We start from the raw sequence: 26482 nt of genomic DNA, 5'->3' as shown, positions 1-26482 counted from the left end.
TGTAATTCTCCATGGCTTTTGATAATACTGAATCTCCTTGTTAACCGAAATTCAAAATTACATAACTTGTTCTTATATAGTGATTAGGTTAGTATAATGTTGTTCATGAAAACATGAACATTGGCTGTGTACTCCTCATTCTGTGGGACTGGCAACAGAGTCATTCAATTGCTGTTTTCAGGGTCACCGGTTGTAAGTAACCGTGGGTTGTGATAGAAGCATGAATATTGAATAGAGTAAGAAATGATAAAAAAGAAATGTAAAGAAGAAATATATAATTAACAGTGTATATTACTGGTTCCAATCTCAAGCAAACGAAGTGTTAAGAGGGGATGACTATTGTCGATATTCAGAAAGCCACGCACAACGCGCTATGTCTGAAAATAAATGAAAAGAAGGGGGAAAAAGGGTCTGTATAAAACGAAAAACTACTTAGCAAATCTATTAACTGGAAACTAAACGAATAGACGTACCAAAAAATGAAGCGTGATGAAATAAAGATGAGCGGTGAAACTCAATATTATGCTAGCGAATGGTGGCAGCATTCAGAAGTCCAACCTATGTATATGGGTTAGGAAATGGATCAAGAGGTCAGTGAATGAAACTGGCACAGACAATTCTGGTTAATAAATAAGAAGTTGCTATAACAAGTACCTCAATGGTGCGTCTAGCTCAGTAGACAGCTGGAGGAATATCAATTCAGCAGTATTGCTGTAGAGACAAGTCCAGGTCACAGTGAGCGCGGCAACAAGCGTGCAAAGGCGCCTGCAGAGTAAGGGAATGTGGTTTAAAAAGTGAAATATCCTAGAGACGGATACGTGTCTAGCATAAGTGAAAATGTGGAGATGCTTACCTAGAGTGCAGGAAAGAACAATCTGTACAGGATCTATTTTCAGAGCTGAATCGGATTCACGGTTCTCCGTCCTTCCATAGCAGCCATAGAAACGCCATGCGCCATGGAGGATCATGGGTAGTGTCAGTAAAGAAAGGACTAGGATTACTGTAAAGTCAGTAAAGAAAGGACTAAGATTACTAGATAAAAGTACGGCCATTTTAAAATGGTCAAAGAAGAATGGAGCTATACTCACTGAAGAGTAATAAGGCGGAAAGCTAGCAAAGAAAAATTACTGTATAGACCAGATGGTCATAAAAGGAAGTCAAAATGAAAGAAGAAATGGTCATCCAAAATGTTAAGAAAGTAATATAAAGTTGATAAAAATGATAAAAATATGTCCCCTCCTGTAAGTAGAGGCGGTGGGGGCGATAGGAAAATGATAGGTCTAATAGTGTCAAGCCGTCAGAACGGTGAGTAGTCAAGCCAATCATGAATCAAAGTTGTGGCTGATTCAAAGTTCAATTTAGATAAGTTAGAGCACAATACATCATACTATGTACCTAATTTCCGCAACATATGTAAACTTCCTTGGACATAGTCCAGCAGTACTCAGTTAGGTATCTACATAAATTCAGACATACAGTTTGTCAATGTGAAACAGTAAAAAATACTATATAACCCAATTACATAGTAATTTATAGACATAACTAGACACATTTGGTTCTAATTCCCAATATTACAGGTCTGTCACTAGTTTTGTATTGCTTCTAGATCACAGGAAGCAATTTAAGGTAAAGTCCTCGTTCAAACCCCAAGGCTGCAAGGAGCCAATTTTATCGATCCAGTATGCCTCTCTTTTTAATGGGACGGACTGGTAATCACCTCCTCTTGTGGGTCGTTTGACGACTTCAAGTACCTGAAATTTTTATTGTGCAATAGAGTGCTTTTGTGAATTGAAGTGGCGAGCCACTGGTGAGTACTGGTTATTGCATCTGATATTCGACTTATGTTCTGTCAATCTCAGTTTGATCGGTCGTGTAGTCTGGCCTACATAGACTTTTCCACAAGGGCATTTTAATAGGTAGATCACTCCAGATGAAAGGCATGTGGACTAATGTCTAAGCTTGATCTTTTGTAAATTTCTCGGATGAGTCACGACATCACCTTTAATCACGTTGTTGCAGTGTGTGCATCCCAAGCAGGGGAAGGTTCCCAACTTTTTAGTAGTTAAGAATTGTTGATTATCCTTGGGGATTTTTTCTGCTTTCACAAGCTTATCTCTGATGTTCTTTCCTCTTTTAAGACACATCATCGGTGGAGTAGGAAATAGTTTTTGCAAAGTTTGATCGTTGTGTAATATGTTCCAATGTTTTTTTATACATCTTGAGATCTGAAAGCTTTGTCTGGAGAATTTGGATATAAACAACAGTGGAATGTCTTTCACATTTGATTTAGTTCTTAGTAGGTCAGTACGTGTAATTTCTCTGACTCTGTTTTTGGCTTCTTCTAGGATCTCTGGGGGATATCCTCTATTTTGAAATTTGCTGACAAGGTTTGTACATTCTTTGTCCAGGTCTTCTGGATCCGAGATAATTCTTTTAAGTCTCAAGATTTGACTATATGGTAGGCTTTGAAGCATAGCTCTTGGATGGAAGCTTGAATAGTGCAACAAATTATTGGCATCAGTTGGCTCATGGTAGATAGATGTAGCAATTTTATTGTTAATGATGTTCAAATTTATGTCCAGAAAGTGTAAGTAAGGGTTACCAATTTCAATGGTAAACTTGATTCTTGGATGCACAAGGTTGATGTATTCAAAAAACCTTTTAGTTCTTCCTGTGTGCCACACCAGATGCAAAAAATATCGTCAATAAACCTCTTCCATGTTACGATGTAAGGTGACCAGATTGGGTGTTCCAGTACGTGTTGACTTTCAAACTGAAACATAAAAGTATTCGCATAGACGGGTGCCATCGATGAGCCCATTGATGTACCTGAGGTCTGTAAAAAGTATTTGCCCTTGAATCTGAAGTAACTGTTGTAGAGGATCAAGCCAAGTAGTTCTAAGATAAATTGTGGATTCCCTTTGATCCCAGGATTGTTGAGGAGTAACTATTCAACAGACTCCATACCCTCACCATGGGGGATTGAAGTATATAGGCTGCATACATCTAGACTGAAGAGTATACAGTCGGAACTGATGACTGAAAAATCTTTAAGACCGTTCAGGAAATCTGTTGTGTCCTTTAAATAGGTGGATGTAGCTTGTTTAACTGGTTATAGTAGTTTGTCAATGTAGATAGCCAGAGGATCAAACACGCTCTCGGTACCAGCTACGATGGATCTAAGTGGCAGATTCAGTTTGTCTTTATGAATCTTAGGGAGCCCATAAAAGACTGGTGTAATCGGACGAGAGTTAATGAGGAATTGATATGTTTTGTCATTAATCCATTCATTCTCCTTTGCTTTCAGTAAAGTCTTATTAATTAGTATTCTGATTTCTGGTAGTGGATCCCTATCAAGTATTGCATAGGTGTCAGTGTCACTGAGAAGTTCAGTGCATCTTTTTAGATAGAATGGTGTATCCATAATCACAATTGCCCCGCCCCTTGTCAGCCGGTTTGATAGTGATCTCTTCGCTCTTGGCAAGCTCGTCTATTAAATCTAGTTGACAATTCTTAATGTTGGTGGGTGTTTTCCTCTTGTAATTTATTTTGCTTAGGTCCTGTAAAACACTTTTCTCAAATAAATTCAGAATAGAATTTTGTATTTGGGGGTCAAACGTGCTATTAGGGCGTATCTCTAGCATGGTGTCTTCAGTTGGTCTTGGATCCATTTCGGGTTGGGCGTCAAAGAACATTTTTAATCGTAGTTTCCTCAATAACCTGTGAACACAGATTTTTTTCTTGGAACAATGAGGTATTGCACGTAGGCACAAAAGAGTTGTAAAGTTCAGTCAAGATTGCCAGTAAATTATCAGGCAAACCCCACTCTCTCAGCTTCATCCAGAGGCGGTCTCGATTCACAGTATCAAAAGCCTGGGCAGGTAAATCCATGCCCCAAACAAAGATTGCCCACCCCTAGATATTGCTTCAGTACTAACCGTGTTTATGACCAGGCCATTTATGCCTGTTGACAGACCTCTCCTACACCATGTTTGGTATTTTGAGATTATCCCCTGTGAGTTAGCCCAGGTTTCTAAATTTCTAAGGACCAGCCCCACAAATATTTTCCCATTCGCACCTAATAACGAAATAGGATGGTACTTGGAGGGATCCGAGCAATCACCCTTTTTAAAAATAGGGATTACAGACGCCCTCCTCCAAGGACTCGGAAATTGCTTGCTATTTATAATGCCTTTAAATAAGGCCGCCAGAGCCGGGGCCCAGGTATCCGAGTCTGATTTAAGAACCATATTACTCAAGCCATTGGGACCCGGGGCTCTGGAGGAGGACACATTATTTATTAGACCTTTAATTTCCTCTTCAGTAAATGACAAGGACCAACCTATATATGTATCGATCCTGGTACTCGATACTTGGACAGAAGCATAAAGTCCACTGAAGTGCTCGATCCACACCTGTTCTTGAATAATACCGTCCTGCTCATTATGATCCGGTTTATCATAGGATCCCACTAATGACCAGAAATGTCAGGAGTTATTTTGCCCATCTCGAAACTATATTCCCCCACCCCCTTATTCACAACCAGATCTTCGACATAGCGCTGGACCGCCCCTTGTGGTTTTATCCTGAAAACTGCCTTCAGAATAGCATGGTCACTGGGAGATCCATCTATAATACTAAAGTTGGAACATTTTCTAAATAAGGGTCTAGACAGATACAAATAATCAATAGTTGAAAAGCAGTTAGGCGCCGGAGGGATATCCACCTTAATTGAACCATTAACCATCCATAGTTCCCAGTCCGAGAGGACATTCTTCCATGCAACCCCTTTCATAGAAGGTAATTTGAGATTCAAAGACCCTGGTACTCGAGTCTGTATACACTTGGCATTAAAATCACCCATTACCAACAAATCATAGTCTGGAAATTGCTCAGACCAGAGAAAAAAGAGGTCCGACAGAGACGATGAAAGCTCGAGAGATCCTCCTTCATGTGATTCCAATAGATGCAATAATCCATTATAAAGAGCCCTTTTCCATGTTTGAAACCACCCTCACAGCAAAAGGCCCAGCGTATCATTAGACAAAAGAACAGATTGCAAGAACATTTCATTCTTGCAGGCAATACACAGACCCCCGGATGGACGGCCAACAACCCCTCCCACCGCCAATTGTTGGAAGACGGTATAGCCATCGACCCCAAATGGAACCTGGAGCCACGTTTCCTGCAAAACAACCAGGTCAAAAGATTTCAAGATATAGTCTCCCCTACTTTCCAATCTAAAGGACTTATGACCCCTTGTGTTCAGGCTCAATAAGTCAATGGAGTCCTTTACTAGAGCTGCTTCCCAGGCAGACCCAACTGAAGGAAAACCTGAGAAACCATTTCTGGAACCAGAGAACATACATCGTTAATTATTTCCATTTTGCTTTGGGCAAGCATATGCTTGGCTGAACAAACCTCCTGCTTTGGACCATGTCTTTGTCATGTCATTTAGGAAACTCATGAAAGTTTGACAATAGCTGTGTTGGTTTAGCCGTTACCAGCTTATCTGCTTAGAGTAGAACCCATTGATACTCTTGAGGGTAAGCGTCACTTTTTTCATAGATCTGTGTTGAGGGCCACTTTCTTTGTAATGGTTCAACACATGATGGAAAGCTTGTTTTTCAAACTTGATCATGTTTTAAATGTATTGCATTTAAAATAAAACGTGACTTTATGCATTTGGTAATTGTCCAGAAAGAATGCTTAAATCAAACCTATACAACTAGATTTGTATTACTACATTTTCTAACAGTGCATGTTTTCATGATGTCACAATGTCCCTGTAGGAAACTGCCTTCTTCAGAGAGCTGCAGGAGCAGGGAATGAAGCAGCTTCTCTCTTCCTGGCGACCCACGGAGCAAAGGTCAACCACAAAAACAAATGGGTAAGAAAGAAAGCTGTATATGGTGTGTGGCCAAAATCAGTTTGTCAAGCTACTAGAAGCTTTTCAAAAAGGATTTCACAACGTGTTGCACATTCACTTAAAGAAAGGTGATTTTGATACCAGATATGACTTTTAGTATCTAATTTAGTATCTAATTAGTATCTAATTTACCATTCACATAGGAACATGTTCTCAGACAAGTGATTCTTCCAATTAGGGAAGACCGAGTGAGTTGGAAGTGACCTGTAAGTCACTGACATTACCTGCGTGACTGAATCAAGTGAGCAAGCCTCGGGAAAAGACAACAAAAGGATCAGGAAAATGGGTAAACCAACAACACAAGATGAGCAGAAAGCATGCAATGTCTTCGCTTCATACTCTACAGCTGGAATCATTCTGCAAATTGGAGCAAATAGATAAAAGTTACATTCTGTAGCACTCAGCATAATTGCTTACAGTATCCCTCATCATTAGGCTAAGGAATACAAACAAATCACTAGATAGCCGCAGCTCTAACCAAAGAGCTCTCCGACCTAGGTTTCACCCACAAAATCACAGAACCCACAACTGCAAAGGACGCACCATAGACTGGCTCGTTGACCATAACTGCTCCTCAGCCATCTTCTCCATCTTGGCCCAGCTGTGAACGGATCACCAATGCATACAATTCACTATCCCTACCGTCCATACCACCAAAACACTCTGTAACGTCCCACCGCCAAAGCTAGAAGTTCCAAAAAAAGGACTAATCTTAACCTCCTCCCTCACCTAGATACTCCAGAACTTAAACCCCCTTTTTCCAATAATCCCACCATCCTCGCCAACATCTACTCCCACACCCTCACCAAAGCCATTGATACTATAGCCTCTATCGAAGACAAAAAAGAAAAAAGAATCTGTGCACACCAACTCATGGTACACAGAAGAACTATCCACCCTACGTTCCTCCAAACACCTCGCCCTAGCCACTTGGCAATCTACGCCCAATTATCTCATCCTTACAGAATTTAAAAGGATCTCCTCCATTTACAAAAAAGCCATCTTTAAAGCTAAATCTGAGGCTCTCAACCAGCGCATCTCCTCTGCAAATTCTAAGTCCAAGGAAGTGTTTGCCATTTTCAAAGACCTCATCACACCCACCACCAACCCAGACGTAATCGTCAAAGACAAAGCTTGATGCTCCAGTATTCAGGATGCCCTTCTGAACAAAATCAAACTTCTACAAAACAAAATCCTATCACAACAAGCTACCCTACCCAAACCTGATGGTATACCATCACCCACTCCTTCCCCTCTCCACAATCCCATCCCCCTCTTCTCCTTCAGAGAAGTCACAGAATCAGAGGTCATTGACCTTATCAAACACATCAAACCATACACATGCAAAGGAGACATCGGCCCGCCTACAATCAAAGAATGCGCTGACGCCCTATCCCCTATCATCACAGCATTTATCAATGCATCCTTCACCACAGAGACTGTACCACAAAGTCTTAAGGAAGCATGGGTACGGCTACTTATATAAAAAAATCTCTAGATCCAACAAGCCCCAACAACTATCGACCCATAACCACTGTCCCCTTCCTTCTTAAAATTCTCTCCAAAGTTGCCCACAAACAGATCCAACATTACCTTGAGTCCAATGCCATCTTAGGCAAGAGACAATCAGGTTTCTGCAAAGCTCACGGCACAGAAACTGCCCTCCTTGACCTAAAAAACCAAATCACAGGAGATAATGGACAGAGGCAAACCAGCCCTCCTGCTGCTTCTAGACCTCTCCACTGCGTTTGATTTGGTCGACCACGACATCCTCACCTCCCATCTAACAAACACAGCCCATTTCTCCTCTCACGCCACCTCCTGGATAACCTCCTTCCTGGAGGGCAGGGCTATGAAAGTATACTCCGACCAGGCCAATGCTGACCCTATTACCATCCACTGTGGATTTCCCCAAGGATCCTGCACCGCTCCTACCCTATACAACCTATTCACTAAACCCCTTTTCGACAAACTGGACTCGCTTGGCATATCGTACACAAACTAAGCTGACGATATGCAGATGCTCCTTCCCCTCACAGGCGATTACGACCAAGACAAAGCAGCCCTCCTACAAATTTACAATACTGTCCAAACATGGATGGCAACAAACAGCCTCTGCCTCAACGGAGACAACACAGAGTTAATCCCCTTAGGTACCAAGAAAATCCTTCCCAAACTCAATAAAAAATATGAAAATGTAAACATTGACAATTCCATCATACCCGTCTCATCCTCTGTAAAAACTCTAGGAGTCTACCTAGACTCCTCTCTGTCCATGAACCGCCAGGTCAGCACCATCTCCTCTGCTGCTGCCCACACCACCAAACTCATCAATGCCATAAAACCATTCCTAACCAGCCAAAACCACCTCGCCATCGCTAGAGCCACGATCGGAGTTAAACTCGATTTGTTGTAATGCCCTCCTGGCAGGAACGTCAACTAAAAATTTCAACAAGTTACAGATATTTTAAAATAATGCGCTCTGAGCAGCCCTTAACATCCATAGAAGAGACCACATCTCCCAAGCAAGACGAGCTGCCCACTGGCTCCCTGTGGAGGAAAGAGTTGATTTAAAAATCCTCACACTCACTCACAAATGCCTGTCTCTCTGCACCGCCATACCTATCTGAAGTCATCACCAGAGCCACCGCCACATGCCCAATAAGAAGACAACACGCCAATCAACTCCACATCCCTCCATTCAAAAGAATGAATGCCGGAGGCTTAGGATTCCCTGCCATAGCCTCCAGGCTTTGGAACGCACTTCCTCACTCCCTAAGAGCTAAAATGTCCCTCATTGCCTTCTGCAAAACTCTGAAAACCACCCTCTTCAAGTAACCTCCGTTATGCATGCATGGTCATGTCTTTTATTGTCCTGTAACCAAGTATATGTACCTATGTCATTACCTGTGACCAGGTTTGCATCCAATTGTAACCAGTTAAGCCTTCATGTACTAGTGCCACGATGCCCACGAGCTGTTGCGTGCTCTATAAATTTGAATAAATAAATAAATAGCCAACAGTGTTTAAAGGGGTTTTATGGTTTTCTTTTCTTGTAATCATTAATGGCTGAGACAAGAAGCTCCTGTTGGATCATCTTTCTGCTTCTTTTGCATGGAAAAAGGTTGTAAATCAGAGGGAACTGCAGGGTTTTGCATGTTTAAGCCAACCAGGTGTTATTTTTTTATTTATTTATTTTTGTATAAAGAAAATCAGTAAGGCTATGACATTACTAAGGAACATAGGTATCTGAGCGCATTAGAAGTATAATATTGACTTTCTATATCACATGAGGTTTACACTGCAAGCACTTTTCTTTTTTAGCAACTGTCCACTTCAACCATAACCACTCCTAGGGAACAATGCTTTGGCAGTTTTCAGAGTATGACAGCTAACCAGTTGTAAGATAGCTCAGTGGGTTGAGCACTTGCTGCTGGGATCTGTGTGTGATCTGCAGGTCGCAGGTTTGTATTTGTATTTTATTTATTTGTATAGCGCACCAGGCCCGAGGGCAACCAGGCGCATATTTTATGGCAAATAGGGACATGATTAGCATGGATACAGTTACAATCAATCAATTAAAATCACAAGGCAATAAAGTACAAAGCAGTGCAAGTTGGCATGCAAGGTAGCAGGGGGAGAGAAGGTGGATAGGATCAGATGGCCTGCGAAGGCAGTTGGTCAGATGTAGCGGATAACCAGAGCTTGGCTTTGTGTCTGAATAAGGTATGGCAAGGTTCTAATGGTGAGTGGCAGTGAATTCCAGAGTTTGGCAGCAAGGACTGGGAAGCTAACACCTCCGGCTGTCTGTAGCTTGTATCTGGGGATCGTGAGACTGTGTGCTTGGGAAGATCTGAGTGACTGTGAAGGTGTGTACTGAGAGAATCGAGAGGCTAGGTAGATGGGGGCCTGGTTGCTAACACATTTGTGAGTAAGGGTCAGGGATTTGAGTGATATCCTTTGGGCAACAGAGAGCCAGTGTAGGCTCTTCCTGGTTTCAGTTATATGAGCAGATCTAGGAATGTTGAAGGCCGCTCTAATAGCATGTTTTGAGGATCTGGAGTTTGTTGAGGTTGCGTTGGTTAGTACCTTGATAATGTGCATTGCAATAATCAAGTTTGGACATAACCAGTGTCCTAGCAAGGATAATGCAGTTCTGAGTGGAGGGGAATGGGTGGAAAGCTGTGATCCGCTTGCAAGTGTAAGCCGAAGCAGCAACAACTGCATTAGTTTGTCTATTTAGGGAGAGTGTAGAATCGAGGTAGATTCCTAAGGTTTTAGTATCTTTGGCCACTTTGATGGAGTTGCCATCGATATTGAAGGAACTGAACGAGGGGTCCAACGTATTAAGTCTTTGTTGGGTGCCCAGGATGAGGAGCTATGTCTTGTCGTCATTGAGACAGAGCTCGTGTTGGGCCATCCAGGCTTGGACAACTTGGTAGATGTCGTTCAGAGCTTTGGAATCTACGATGTAGTCACCAGTGATGGGGATGAGTATCTGGGTGTCATCAGCGTAGTTAGTGTAGGTGACACCCAGATAGTCAAGCACATCAAACAAAGGTTTGGTAAATACATTGTAAATTGTAGGCGATACACACAACACTTGTGGAACTCCGCAGGGGACAGGGGATGGATCAGCCGATGCGGTGGGTGAGACTACTCTCATGTGTCTCTTATCTAAGAAGGAGCTAATCCAATTAGTGTCTTTTTCCGAAAAGTGGGCAGCTGATTTCAAATGTTGGCAAAGGATTTGGTGATTGACCAAATCGAAAGCTGCAGAAAGATCCAAGAGTAGTAGGAGGGCTAGTTTGCCATTGTCTTTAAAGTCCTCAATTTGCGTTTTGAGATCTAATAGGGCTGTTTCTGTCCCGTCCTGAAGCCAGATTGTCTTGTGCCGAGTAGATTGTTCGTTTCCAGATACTTCTGTATCTGTAGGTAGGCTGCTCTATCTAAGATTTTTAGAAGGAACGGGACCGTGGTGATGGGTCTGAAGTTGGTAGGTATGGACGGATCCAAAGTAGGTTTTTTCAGCAAGGGGATGACCCATGTGTCCTTCAGATTGTTAGGGACAATTCCAGAGTGAAATGAGGAGTTAATGAAGGCGGTAATAAAGGGAGCAAGGTCATGAGCCGTTATCCTTGATGATCGGTGCAGGGCAGGAATCACCTTGGCAATTCGAAGGCTTAAGATTACTGATGATTTTTTCAACCTCTGGGATAGAGAGGGGTACAAAGCTAAATGGAGGCTGGATCAAGGTGGTGGCCGTCTGAGGTGCAGGGAGTTTGGTTAGGGAAGAAGTAAGGAGAGAGTTTTGCTTGGCATTGATTTTGGCTTGTATGGTGGTTATTTTGGAGAGAAGAGCATTTTGGATATTATTGCACCATGAGCTGTCTTTGCTGCAGGTATCTGGGATGGGCGAAGGGGATTCTAATTCTTTGAGAATTTTGAATAACTCCTTCGTGTTGGATTCAGCTTGCGAGGTACGCTGGTTGTAAGTTACATTTTTTTGCTTGTATGTTCGCTTCCTTGTAATTAAGGGATACGATGAAAAGGTTGTCTCTGTTGGAAGCACAAGGAAGACTTTTCCAAAGTGCTTCCGCCTTGCGTTTTTCTTTGCGCATCGCTCTAAGTTGCAGAGTAAACCACGAGTTCAGATGGGCTCGTTGTTTAGCTTTCCGTAGTTTAAGCGGAGCTATGGTGTCAATAGCTTTGAGCAAAGTTTTGTTGAAGGTGTCCACTAAGACGGTGGGGTCGTTATGCAGTGGGGCGCAGTTGTTCAGAATGGCTAGGATAAGTGGGAATCGCAGCAAGGCCAACTCAGCCTTTCATCCTTCCGAGGTCAATAAATGAGTACCAACTTTGGTTGGGTGATATTGTATGTAAGTCTGGTCTATGTAAAGCACTCTGGCAAAATTGCTATACAAATAACACTTCATTAACATAGGAATGAGGAAAGGGATTACTAATTTTGCAGGAACTCTCCCCCGGTCTTTCTTGCACATACTTGTTCTTTGCTTGGGAAATTCTGGTATTGCAAGGAAGGGTCATACTCTTGTACACATTGTTTTGCGTGCAACCGCCAATGGCAATAAGGATGGGGCTTGTATTCTTGAAGGTAGCCACCATAAACCCTCTTCCCTCTGTGCAGCAGCTCAATGTTTACTCCCAGGGAGAGAGTGGTCCGATGAATCCAATGTTACTATTAATGATGCAATAAGGCAGGAAGTTTGCTTTTTATACAACTTTTGAATAATGGGGCTGCATTACATATGCAGTCTGTCTCTTCACTCAAGGTGGAAGTTCAGTGTGAAGCATTCTCTTACTGTCTTAACAGGTGATTTACAAGTGATCAAACAGCTTTTGAGAGAGAAGCAAAGAGTGTCCAATGCGTCCAGTTCGGGCGATTCAGGTGATTGTGAGAGCCTCAAGTACAGATAGTGGCATCCTAAATGAGGGAAATCCCTTTGCACCTACCCAAAAGACCACTGCTGGTCAGTCATCTATAGACAAAGACGCAGCTCCTTTTTCAAATCTACTCCTAAGCAAACTGACTCCAATAAACCATTACTTTACTGTTATTGCCAACCGCACAACAAGGAACCCACTACACTTGAAAACAAATCTACATATTCTTACTCATACATCGATGCCTTCAGTCTGCGGCAGCACCCAAAGCACTGTTACTGGGCAGATGTAGGTGGTATTGACGTACCTATTAGATCACAGATTGATTCTATTAATAAGATGAGGTTTGATTATGGTCACAAGGAAATTTCTTTGTTTTTTTAAGTGGGGCTTCTAAACTTATCCCTAGATCTTTTGAGAATATGGCTGGCTTTAATGTGTGTATTGGATTAAGGTGATTTTGATCCTCGGATAGGAGCGAGTGTCAACTACTGTCATAATCACAAGACTAGTCCCTGAGGTTCCATGTGATCATATCGCCGCAAAAATATCGCCATACAAAAGTTTTGCCATATTTTTGCGGCAATATCACCCCATGGAACCTGCGGGGACACCCCCGCAACCCACATATATTTTAAAAGGGAGCGGGGGACACCCCTGTAAACCCCCCCCATCCATTTACCCCATAAATTATCCCCACCAAAAATATCGCCTATGGCCGTTCTCGACGAACATATGTACGGCGATATTTTTGGTGGCGATAATATTACCTGATACCGTCCCTGAGAGTTTCACTCAATCGCAAGCACTCAGGAATTGCAGCAAACCCTACTACTGACAAGTTTGTGGTGTCGCTGAATAACTCCATGCAATTGGGGGATGCGTTGGAGGGTGTAACTTTTAAACACATGCCCTGGGACATTTCTGGCATTAATAATAAGCGTATTAGTTCAGGTTGGAAATCATTAATCTAGGACGCGCATCTCATCTGCTTTCAAGAAACTTGGTCTTTATTACCAATTCACCAGTTGTACTAGTACATTTTCAGTATCCCCGCTGTGAAGGGTGCTTGTGGACACCCAGTTGGGGTGGCTATTAAAATGAATTGATTTTAGGTTGAATGTTACTTATATGTATTGACTCAGGCTCCACAGACATTCAGACTCAGAGGATTTGGTTTCCTTCTGATTTTTCAAATGTTGTTGTCTAATGTGTATGGCAGAACATCCCTTACTGGTGAAGACGGTGATACGATTAATGCATCATGTAATGGTTTACCATCCTCAGATGCGGCAGTGGGGAAGGGAAAGAGTGAGTATACAATAATTAGGCGATTTAAACTCTTAGTTGGGACCACTTAGGATACTTAGTATCTTGGGCCGTTGGCCTCCCTTCCCCGCGTTTTAAGCACAGGGTAAGGCAGTTCACTCTGAGCAAAGCGCACACTCTGACCTCTGTGGTACGAGGATATAATGGCAGTTCCAATATCAGGGCCTTCTGTGCTCAAGTCTCTTTTCCATCAAAGTATCTTGTTTCAGAGGGCCTGATGTGCAAAACAAAAACGTAGAAAGTTCATTTCTTCTTATAACTAAACAATTTCTGAGGTTTCTCCCTGGATCCCCCTCTGCCGGGGTCAGATCCCCTTTTCTTGTAGTTCAAAAACTATTCCTTCTCGGGTGACTTATGGTTCACCCCGTATCCCCCTCAACCGGGTTTAGATCCTTCTTCACATTCAACTAGTCTCCCTCAGCTGGGCTCAGACCAATTGTAAGTTCACTTTTCCTTCTTGGGTGACTCACAGTTCGCCCCGCATCCCCCTCAGCCGGGTTCAGATCCTTCTTCACATTCAACTAGTCTCCCTCAGTCGGGCTCGGACCAATTGTAAGTTCCACTTTATACTTATCGAGGACTTTGATTGTGCACAGGTTTTTTTTGCTGGACCCGTCACAGGACCACTTTGATTCAAAGTTGCTTTCTGACAATGTATTTCTCCTTTAGTTCTATACCCAACAGAGACCTTCGAATGAGCACCCCCTCGGGTGCCCAACCATTATGTATTTGGTGTCCGATTTAGCTTTCAACAGTTAATTCACTCCTTAAACTTCCAATTATTCGCACCTCTCAACACAACCGTTCAAACACAGTCCTTTGTAGAATTCTTCATACAATGTTGCCGCTTGCAACCTTGATTGAAAAATAGGGTGATTTTTTATCGTTTTTCCGACTCACCTCCTGTGTTGCTTTTACTGGGGCGGCTTTCTTGCAGGATCCAAGGACAGTACCACTACGGCAATACCTCCTCCCGGCCTGGGTTATCGACATGGGAGCGCCCAGATACCTTCGATGCACAACGTAGGTCTGCTCAGCTTCGGTTCCTTGTCTTAGGCTTTTCACTTTCCAAGGCTCGTGTAAATAGTGGTTCCTAGAGGTCAAGGGTACTTCCCTCCTTGCAAGCGTCTCCGGTGTCGCTGCCTTTCTCGTCGTGTTAAATCGCCACCTTGGAACTGCTGCTTCCGCGTGTGCTGTTCCTTGCTCATTGTGTGCTTTCGTGCTCTGCCTTTTATCTGTGTAGGGAAGTGTGATGGGAGTCAGGTGTGTGCAATGATTAGTAATTGTCTGACCTTGTATGACTAAGGCGTTGGGACATGTCAGATATACGGCTCTGGTGTTAGTCCATTGTTGCTCACGATTAACTGTCTGTGAGAAAGTGTTTGTGTCGGAAATGGTTGGGGAAGGGAGCTGAGCTTCCTGGTATCCTACCTGGTTGGATGGGGGAAAGGTGTTACAGGAAAGGGGATACCACGTCTCACCCTTCGGTGTCCCACTTCCACTCCCCGAAGACCCCCCATCCAGGTGATCCTCACGCACTGGTCCACCCCCAGGAACTGGATCCAATAGCGATGACAGATCCCCAGGGACTAGGGCATGAGACACCTTCAGGTTTCTCACAGAGGTAACTAATAATCTACAATAATTCAGATGGGCCTGATAGATCAAGAGAAGACTATGTCAGTGCTTAATGACACTATATTTCCCATCCTATGTAGATAATTATCAAATAAACTGATAGTAAGCTTTTGAAGACCTTAAGTTTTACATTTGTGAGTAAGCCATGCTCTTCTATCCAACTATGAAATGTTAAGGAGGGAAAACTGGTATGACATTGAATGTAAAAAATAAAGACTGGTTTTGTTACTGTTAAATCGGAATTCCTACTTTGGGAATTCTAAGGGCAATCTTTTGGGGTCCTTCAACTTTTTGCTTTTTCACCCTGACTTGTTTGGTTCTTTGATATCTTTTGGCTGGCCAGAGGGACCTTTCGTGAAATCTTTCTGCAGTTACGTCCCTTTTTTCCTTATATAAGGCATATGGTATTGGGTCGCCCCTTTGGCATCCCGTATCAGGTTTGCCTTTCAGGCTCCTCATTTATGCCTTCAGGTGATTTTATCACCCTGCATTTATTTTAGTGAGTAGGTTGGTGGCAGCTGAACTTGAGTTTTGGCTTCACCAAGTTTCCAAGCCATTTTACTGTGTTGGTAGCCCAATGTACCTTTTTGGTAGGCATTTGGGCCAATGGGTTTTTAAATCGTGCTCTCATCCATGTTGTGTGTTTGAACTTTCCTTGGTCTAGGTGACTATGCAGTAGGCTAATGTGGGAATCTTCATAGCAGCCCTCATGTTGGTCCTAACTGGTTTAAGCCAGTATAAGTGTCGTGGGCGCTACTCCCGAGGGGCCAGGACTGGCCCAGTGCCCTCGGAAGCAGACCCGTCTTCCACTACTCCGGACCCAGCAGACCCCTACAGGGGCCCTTTGGACCGTGTCCTGGCGCCTTTGGCGCCAGGCTCATGAAGGGTTTCAGTCCCGGTGCCATAGGCGCCGGGCTCATATTGATAAACAGTGTAATAATGCTTGGGTGGACTTACCTGAGGCAGACCATGCTGCATATTTACCCAGAACAATCCAGTCTGGTTGAAGTCCCCAGCCATCAGGGCTGGGAGGAACTATTCCCTCCATTCAGGAACTCTTTTCTTACCTGGGTGGAACCGGTGGAAGAACACACACTGGAAGCACTTCTCTGCTATTTAAACCACGCCCGATGGAAAACACGTGCTTCGCGTTATTCTGCAGCAGCAGCAGGACGCTCACCGAGTCGGCTCCTGCATTCCAGGTCCAGAGTCATCTTCAGCTTCCGCGCAGCAACCTGTGGATGAAGAAAGACACAGAACAATACTTACCAGATCCCGGAATCCAGTCACCGGCAAAACCTGCAAAGAATAAACATAAGGTTAGAAAAGTGCAACTCACTCGCAGCCGCACCCGCTTACCTGATCCATCCGTGATTGCAACGGAGCTAACCGCGGCCTTCTCTTCGGCAGCTTCTCTGCACCTGAAAGGCAAAGGACATAATTAAGAAGGGGTTCGGGTGAAGGCAGTCGCATTCATCTTAACTTACCAGTTTTTGCACGCGCAGAAGCGGCCGCATCAACCGCAGCATCCCGGCACCTGGAAATTAGAAAAAGGACATTATTAGAGGTGCCATTAAAAGCGGCCAACGATCATTATACTTACGTGCATTGGCATGTGCAGTGGCAACGGATATAAAGCCCGCAGCATCCCGGCACCTGAAAACTAGAAAAAGGACATTATTAGAGGTGCCGTTAAAAGCGGCCAACGAACATTATACTTGCGTGCATCGGCACGTGCAGCGGCAACGGAAAACTACGCCCACAGCATCCCGAGGCCTGAAACAAAGGAAAAGGGACATTATTGAGGTGCCCATCTTTTAAAGCCTAAAGACTACAGTATACACACAGGCATCCGCTTGTGCAGTAACGGCGGCATCGCTCTTCGGCATCCCAGCACCAGTGCCACAACTAAGGCCGCAAAAGACTTGAGCCTCAACACTGAACTCATCCAGTGACGTAACTGGAATCCACGCACCCCTGCACCAGACGCAGGATGGAGAGCTCAGCATTTATACGCCTAAGGTGAGAGCTCGCCGAGACAAGTAGAAAGCTAGGCTGTGGGAGAAACTGGCGATTGGTGGGAGAAGGAATCCCATCAAACGGTGATTAACCCTTTTTCTTCCACCTGCAGAAAACTTACCCTGCAAGTCAGACATTCGATAAGAGGAAGCCCAGTCCTGAGAGTCGTCCGAGCTCTACGCTTCTCCATTGAAGAAACGATAGCAGCCCAGCCAGGATCAGCGCCTCCGTGGGAATCAGGTGAGCGTTACAATAAGTCCCTGGACCTTTTTAAAAGTCACTGGGGTACCCAGCCCTACAGATAAGGGGTGTATCGGCCACTTTCACTGTCTAAATAAATCAAGATGAGGAGTAAAATTACTCCCAACTAAAAATAGGAAATAGACATGTAGAACCTTGTGCCCCTGTTACCACCCTCACAGCTCCATGGATATGTTTGGACCAGTAGTGAACGCAGAACCATAGGAAGAAACTAATTTGATAAATGCCTGATTGGAAGAAGTAGACCTGTATCTTTTAATGTGCACGAATAACTAGTTTCAAAGATATACATATTTCAAAAACATTTTAGTTTTCCAGTTAAAACATATTTTACTAAATTATGAAATACTCTCGTTGGGGGAGGGGCGTGACTTGGAGCCACCACAAGTGGAATGGCTTCTTAGGAGCTCCTGAGAGGCCCACCGCGCCGCTGCTGCAAACGCCGCTTCCAGACTCCGTTATGGAGAGAAACTAAAACGACCATTGCATGAATACCTCCAGGAGCTCTCTACCGAGAGGGACCCTGTGTCGTGGCCGGATTATGAAGTTTCGGCAATTTCTTTCACACGGGTCCCCGCTCGTAACCAAGATGGCGGCCGGGGAGCGCAAACAGAGGAGTACCTCCGTGTGGGGGTGGGGCTGGCGCGCTAAAGCAAACAAAGCCGCCTAGCGCACACAGCTCTCCAGCCCGCACTGACTCCAGCACTCTCACGCCCTGAAGCCGCGACAACCCCAATCATCCCGCACAGCCCCGGAGACAGACCATCGCACATAGGACTGTGGACCTGCATAGAACTGAGCCAACTTTACCAGAAGCTGTTCGGGACTGATGCGACTCTATGTCGAGTTGCCTCCCGGCCCTGGCTTTCTTCCCCACTACCTCCCTTCTATCCTGCACGGGGGGAACTGGCTGTGGTCGGCCGGGACGGAGTTGCCCCTCCTCCAGGAGGTGGGGAACGGCAAGCGGAGAACATCGTGCCCCTGCCTGGGGATCTCATCCGCTCACCCCTAGCGACTGCCCTCCTGCCAACCAAATCTCCAAGCCCAGCCGGGGGTACCTACCACGACGCTTCTCCCACTTCACCCCGCAAGCCACGGCCGGATTGCACCCAGACCTTCAGCCCAGCATTCGTCGGTACGCAGTGAACCTACACCAGCACAGATCGCCCGGATCATATCTCACTGGGCCTGAAAAGCCGCAAACTTGCGGGTCGACACAGAGTCCTCATACCTCTTGGAAAACACGTCAGAACAGCACTGACATCTTTAAGGTGAGGAGAGGGGAGGATTGCCCGCCCAAATCATCAATAACAGCCCACCGAACAACACTGAACGAGAGGGGCACCACTGGCCTAGCCGCAGCTTCACCCCCCATTCCCGTCTGCCTATAAGTCCACCGCACTTTCTCAGGTCATTGGGATCCTTCTTACTGCACGCCGAGGCCTGCCGCACTCTCCCCCTGTGGTATACTAGCATTAATCCCACGCAGAAAGACCTGCCACAGTGACCCAGCAGCACCAAGATGTCAAGAAGCGGCAAGGCCTCTAGGCAAGTGGACATTGTCTCCCTGTTAGCGAACACTACTACGGAGAGATCCAGAAAGGGGGACCTACCAGAAGATCCCCCCCAACGCCCCCATGTCTGCAGCACCGGCATCAACCCAGTGCCTATCCCAATCGGTCACTAAAGCCGACCTGCAAGACCTACTGTCAGCCCTGACTAAAGAAATCCAAAAAAGCGCAGAAGTCGTCACTAAGAAAATTAACTCTCTAAACGGGCGGGTGGGAGAAGTAGAACACCGAACGGCCGAGCTTGAAGCGGAGGTCTTTAACCAAAGATTTGAAATCGATCAGGACAGAGACAGGATCGCGGCCTTAGAGGCAAGATGCAACCTCCTAGAGGCAAAACAGGAGGACGCAGAGAACCGCTCTCAGAGGAATAACATCTGCTTACGAGGAATACCATCCTCCATACCAGATGCTGAATGAAAAAGCTATGTAACAAATCTACTTAGATTTATAATTACACTTCCAGACAGCGCACCCTTGGAGCTGGACAGGGTGCACAGAACCTCCCCAAGAAGGGAATCCACATTCACACCGGATGTACTAGTTAGAATCCATTTCTTTCAAATGAAAGAAGAGATTATGCTCGAGGCGGGGCAAATGCACCAGATCACGTTCCAGGGCTCCACAATCTCGCTCTATCAGGACCTAGCCGCCTCCACACTCCAAAAGCGGAAAATCATGCGACCTCTAACGGAATGGCTACGAGACAGAAAGATCCCGTATCAATGGGGTTTCCCGACCTCGGTCAAATTTAAATGCGAAGGAGCCCTGAGGCAAATTCACACGCCTAAAGAGGCGGATAAATTCATGGGCCTCAGAAAGTCTGACGGGGAGTTGGAACCAGAAGAACCGACCCGACCCCCTCGGAAAAGCCTCCCACAGGGGAATGGTCAAAAGCCGGCAGAAGACGAAGACTCCGGGGTCCCCCTAAGAAAGACACCTTGCTGGGATGACCAACCTGGCAAGAACTTAGCCGAGTCCTGGCAATTCAATCTCGTGGGGAGAAAGCCTCCAGAGACATCAACTCTCATTCACGCCAACAGTGCGGGAGCAAGGATGAGCTCCAAAAGAATTCGGATCATCGGCCCAGTTGGCCATCGTTAGGCGCCTTGGTGCCACCAGTTCTCCAGTGGCAGCAGGACAATGGTTCTACTACCAGTTCAAGTTTGGGGGGAGGGGTTAAGGGGGAGATAAACTATCATGGCAGCCAACCTGGAGAGGAGCAATCCGAGCCCCACAGGTTCTGGCTTCACAGTCATCCACACAGCATATCGCACCAGCAACTAAGCTTCCAGCAGACCAACACAGCAAGTGATCACCGCTAACAGGCTCTTGGCCCAGGAGCGAGAGCAAGGCCAACGACACACCGGACCCTAAATTGTATACCAATGGCCGATACAAGTGAAATAATGATACTCACGTGGAATGTCCAGGGCCTGAACTCGCCAAGAAAGCGTAAATCAGTAGAACACAGACTGGGTCAGTTATCGGGCGTCATCGTACTGCTCCAAGAAACTCACCTATTGCAGGAAGATGAATCCCGAGTAAGATTCAATAGATATAAACACAGAGCATACTTTGCCTCCTCCGGACAGAAGAAGAGAGGAGTTGCAATCCTACTAAGCTACAAAGTCCCACTATCAAAAATCACCATAAAAAGAGACCCAGAAGACCGCTTCCTCCTTCTAAAGGGCCTGTTTGAAGAACTGCCTTTAACCATTGTCTCAGTTTACGGCCCCAATACATCTCAGGCCAACCTTATCGCAAAGCTAATTCCGACCATTCTAGCCTTCCGTGAAGGCCATCTGATCATAAGTGGTGATTTCAACTGCATGCCAAACCCACAATTAGATAAAACTCTGCCCCCTACGAACACAGACTTCGTGCAAGCACTAGCAATAGCCAAATTGCTAAGAGAAACCGAATCTGTCAATGCATGGAGGCTATTCAATGGCACCGCAAGGGACTACACTCACTACTCATGTGTGCATAAAGGCTTTTCAAGAATTGATCTCATACTCCTATTGGGTGTCCTGTTCCCATGTCTTAACAGCGCAGAAATCCACACCTGCATAATATCGGACCACGCTCCAGTATCTGTGAATCTAGTAATCTCAGGCCAAAAGCAGCCCCTTCAAAGGCATTGGAAACTTAACGACTCATTGCTATTAGATGAATGCATCCGAACGGAAACTGAAGAAACTATCTCCAATTATTTCAAAGAAAACACGACGGAGCATTCTTCCATCAACATTATCTGGGATGCCTTGAAAGCGGTCGTCAGAGGCACACTGATTAGTGCCGGGGCAGAATAGAGAAGAGTCTCGAACATCATGGCTGCCAAGCTGGAGGAAAAAGTAAAGCAATTAGAGAACGAATTGAAATCACACAACTCCAGGAAAACGGAGAGAGCCCTGAGGAAAGCGAAAACAGCGCTGCAGATGCATTGCGCCAACCGCACAACGAAAGCATTAGCAATTACAAAGCAATTCTACTACAGCAAAGGGAACAAAGCAAACAAGGTCCTAGCGCAAAAACTGAAAAAAGTCCGCACCGAAACAACATTTTGAAACTAAGAAGGGATGATGGACAAATGCTCTACTCTGATACAGAGAAAATCGAAGAACTATTGAAGCACCACAAATCAATCATGTCAGGAGAACCCACGGCACTAGATAATCTAGCAGAATATCTAAGCACCATGCCCTCCCGGGACACTACCCTTTTGGACTCCCTAGAACTACCCATCTCTACTGAAGAAATCATAGACGCCATCAAATCTCTCAAATCAGCCGCCCCGGGCCATGACGGATTATCCGCAAATTTCTACAAAAAATATGCCAGAATTCTAGCACCTCAGATGTCGGCCCTATTTAACTCTTTCCTTACCTCGAAGTCAACAACCGACTCAATGGCTGAATCCATCACAATCCTGCTACACAAACCTGAAAAAGACCCCGAACTAGCTGCCTCGTACCGGCCTATCTCACTCCTAAATATCGACGGGAAGATTTTTGCCAAAGTACTGGCCAACAGACTGGCACCAGCTCTACCAACCCTAATTGATCAAGACCAAACAGGATTCATCCCTGGGAGAAGTACCTATGACAATATTAGAAGGACGATCAACATCATCAAGAGTGCCCACAAATTAAAGGTAGGAATGGCCGCCATATCCTTAGACGCACATAAGGCCTTTGACCTGGTTGACTGGGGGTACATCCGGGCAGTCGTGACACACATGGGCTTTGGGCCGAACTTTACCACATGGGTAATGGCTAACTATCATTCTCCCACCACAGAGCTGCGGGTCAACGGCACAAGGTCTAGCAAAATCCACATATCCAGGGGCACTAGACAGGGTTGCCTACTCTCCCCCCTAATCTTTGCTCTCTCCATGGAGCCATTTGCAGCAAGAATCAGGCAAAATACGAACATAAGTGGGTTGTCCGTGGGAGGCCATGAATATAAAATTGCGCTATACGCTGACGATGTTCTAATAACGGCAACAAACCTGGCATCGTCCCTGGGTGCTATATGGGATGAAATTTCAGAATTCGGGACTCTATCAGGGTTCAGGGTAAACCTATCCAAATCCGTAGCACTACCGATGAATCTCTCTAGACAGGAAAAAGACACACTCAGCCCCCTAATGCCAATCCCATGGTCATCAGGCCCAATCGATTATCTCGGGGCTCACATCCCCAATGACCCACTGCGCCTATATTCAAGCAACTTCCCGCAACTGATCAAAGATCTCCAAAAAGATCTCAAAAGGTGGAAGCCACAGCAAATATCATGGTTTGGCAGAATCACAGCCATCAAAATGAATCTGATCCCCAGATGGCTATACCATTGCACAGCACTCCCAATCAACATCCTGGGTCCAGCCCTCGCAGCCCTGCAAAAGCAAATCCAAGCATTCGTATGGGGGGGCGGGGGGTAACCTTGTATAGCCAAACGAATAATGATGAGAGGAATTCTGCAGGGAGGTCTGGGAGTACCGGATCTTGCTAGATACACCCTAGCAGCGCAACTCTCTCACGCCTTCGCATGGGCCCAAGAAACAGATAGACCGAAGTGGACACACATCGAAGAATCTTGGTGTCCGGTGGCACCATCATCCCTCCCACACCTTCCACCTGTAAAACCACAAGCAAACAGCGGCCCGCTGCTGCCAACAATATCGACAGCCCGCTGCTGGAAGGAAGCAGCCCGGAAATGGCACATCCGCGGCTCGCTAGCCCCCCAACTCCCATCTGGAACAACCCTGATTTCTCCCCAGGTCTATCGGCTCATGGCTTCCAACCCTGGATGGCAGGTGGCTTACATAAGACCAGTGACTTCCTGGAAGCAGGAGCACCCATTTCATTTGAAAGATGCAAAGAAAAATTCGGAGTGGGTGAAGGTGAGAGATTCCACTACGCCCAAATCCAACACTGGATGTCCCACAGAGTAACCAGGGAGAAATGCTCCAGAGAACTAACAGCCTTGGAACTATCATTAACAACCCCTACAAGCAAAGGCAGAATCTCGACCCTGTATCGACTCCTAGACAGGGCAGACCCCTCGAAAAAGGAAAGATACATGATCGAATGGGAAAAGGACCTGGGAAAAGAAATTGAAGTCGAGGAATGGGGGAAAATCTGTGCCAGGCTACACAAAAGCTCACAATGCATTACAAACAGAGAAGGGGGTGCCCGACTACCGGATCACTGCTACACATGGTGTGGTCATGTCCGAAAGCGGAAAGTTATTGGAAAGAGATACTCAAACACATCAAGGAAATCTCAGGCTTCACCATCCCACGGGACCCTGGAATCATCCTTCTAGGCAGCACAGGCGACGGAGCATTCCCAATATCAGGCCAAATCCCCAGACTATACACGTGTCTACTCCTAGCAGCAAAAATAGCAATGGCCCGGGTGTGGAAAAATAAAGAGGGCCCCTCCGTGGCACTTTGGTGGGTGAAATGCTGGGATATAGTGGTGGCCGAAAGAATCACTGCGATCCGGTCAGGCTCCTTGAATAGAGCTCTAAACATATGGGGCCCATTCATGGGTTACGCCGCCAGGTTCCCAGCCCTCACCAGGAGGCCTCCGTTAACAAGATGGCTCCAAAGCAGCCCGCTGTATTGAACCACGGCCTCACACCATAGCTATCCATCGCCACACAATCCACTTGGCGAAAAAGGACAGGACAGACCATGGTCAGTAGTGGCCATTCTAACGTTTTAGCTCCCCGCACTCCAGTCCTCCCATGAGTAGCTTTTGCTAATTCATATTGAATGATTGCTGTTCTGCGATTGCTGTTGTGATATATGTATTGCCTATAGGTAAAACCAAATAAAATGTTATGAAAAAAAAAACTCTCTCGTTGGGAACTGGACTCCCTAAAAATCATTTTACTCCCAACCTTGAAAAATTGGCAGTAAAATACTCCCACTTCCAAATCTTGTCTGGAGCACTCTGGGTACCAATTTGTTTTTTTTATTCTTTTTATTCTGCTCTCAGCCACTTTGTGTTTCAGGATGTTCCTTTATCCCAAATGGCCACTTTGTATGATTAAACCAGAAGACGCCAAAGGACCACAATGTGCCACGACACACAATGGGACTATGCAACAGAAAACTAGGAGAAAGAATAAATCATATGGAACCACACCATGACACTATGCCATCAAACACAGACACAACTAACACATACCCATAAGCATGAAAGCAAATGGAACAAACTCTAAAATAAGGGGAAACTCTTTATACCAAACACCATACCTTGCGACGGACCACCCACCAGAACAATTCACAACCACCAACAATGCTAGACACTCCAGCAAGACACCAGGACCGCACAGTAAAAGACCAGAAACATCTGGAAGGAACAAGGGGGAAAACGATACCCTCACTCCATATATCGCCAAAACTCTAGGGCACCAACAGCAACGACGGCGAGATACAGAAGAGGAAACTGAAGAAATCAGGAACCCAATACAAAACCTAGATGATCTACTAAATGGCAAAACAGACCCTACTGAACGCACCTCCCATCCTGAGAGTAGCAGAGAAACTGGCCAACAAGACCACCATAAAACAAAACCAAGAACAAAGCAAAGCACTGTTAAAAGAATGCACTGCAATCTAATCAACGCAAGATCAATGTCCAAACATGCTACAGAGATCGACGATCTACTCTACGACAGTGGAATAGACCTCTTATTCGTCACAGAAACCTGGTTAGATGACAACTACAAAGTCGCACTACACAGCTGTCTACCCGACAACTTCAAATGCACACAGGTAAACAGAAAAGGAAAAAGAGGAGGAGGACTTGCGATAGCCTACAAAGAACATCTGAAAATAAAAACAGATGACCCGCTGAACAGCAGAATCTGAATTGCTCGTCCTTCACCTGACGGCGAACTCAAAAACAAACTCACATTCATACTCCTCTATAGACCACCGACCTACGATACAACCTTCGTAGACACATTCATAGAAGCAATCGCAAACCTGGCCATCAAACACGATTACCTGATAATCGTCAGGGACTTAAACATATGGTTTGGCGAAGAGAATGCAAACTCGCAGAAATCACTAATTAACCAGCTCGAGACAATGAAACTATGCCACATGGTTAAAAGAACACCACACACAGCAGGACACACTCTTGATGCAATCTTTGCCAACAAAAATCTGATCTCAACTGCGTCACCAATACACGTACTATGGAGCCACCACCTCATAATATCGTTTGTGATACAACTACCAGCTAAAGCACCCAAACAGCTCCAAAAGCTCCCCGCAATTTGGAAAACAAACTGCAATACCATCAAAAGCCATAACTTAAAAGAACAATTGGAATCCTCTAAACCATCAACTGCAAACCTGGACATAATGGACCTAGACGAAAAAGCAGACCTAACCCAGAAATGGATCTCCAAAACAATAGACGGCATCTCCCCGGAATAACACTTCATCCCATCACAAAAGAAAGCAGTGGCAAGATGGTTTACACCCCACTTCAATACAAAGAACAAAACAGACTGGAAACGTGAACTAGAATAGAGAAAAACTATGACCAGGCAAATGGAATAAGCTATCAAAAGCAAATCAGAGCATACAGAAAGGAAATCCTCAAAGCCAAAAAGAAATACTACGACAACCGAATCACAAAAGCCACCAACGCCCAGAAAGAACTTTTCAACATTGCAAATGAGAGGAGAAATCCACCTGGAGGCAATAACACACCGGTACCTTCACAAAACCTATGCAATGATCTCGAGGACCACCTAAAAATCACTTAAATACATCGGACCAATGAAGCAGACTGTGAAC

At 45.2% G+C, this 26482-nt stretch overlaps 1 protein-coding gene across 4 annotated transcripts in view; it reads left to right on the top strand.

Annotated features, from left to right (window-relative positions):
- The window catches only part of ANKFY1 (ankyrin repeat and FYVE domain containing 1), a 912707-nt gene that overhangs the window by 513671 nt on the left and 372554 nt on the right, over window positions 1-26482 (top strand). For all 4 annotated transcript variants that reach the window (XM_069614723.1, XM_069614722.1, XM_069614721.1 and 1 more), the window contains one exon: window positions 5793-5890. In XM_069614723.1, the coding sequence (XP_069470824.1) occupies window positions 5793-5890 (98 nt within the window). The remainder of the gene's footprint in view (window positions 1-5792; window positions 5891-26482) is intronic.

This window comes from Ambystoma mexicanum, chromosome 9, assembly GCF_040938575.1.
Source record: "Ambystoma mexicanum isolate Mex_15411 chromosome 9, UKY_AmexF1_1, whole genome shotgun sequence".
NCBI classification, from domain to species: Eukaryota; Metazoa; Chordata; class Amphibia; order Caudata; family Ambystomatidae; genus Ambystoma; species Ambystoma mexicanum.
The sequence above is the reverse complement of the archived record's forward strand: the minus strand, read 5'-3'. Positions and strand labels throughout refer to the sequence as shown.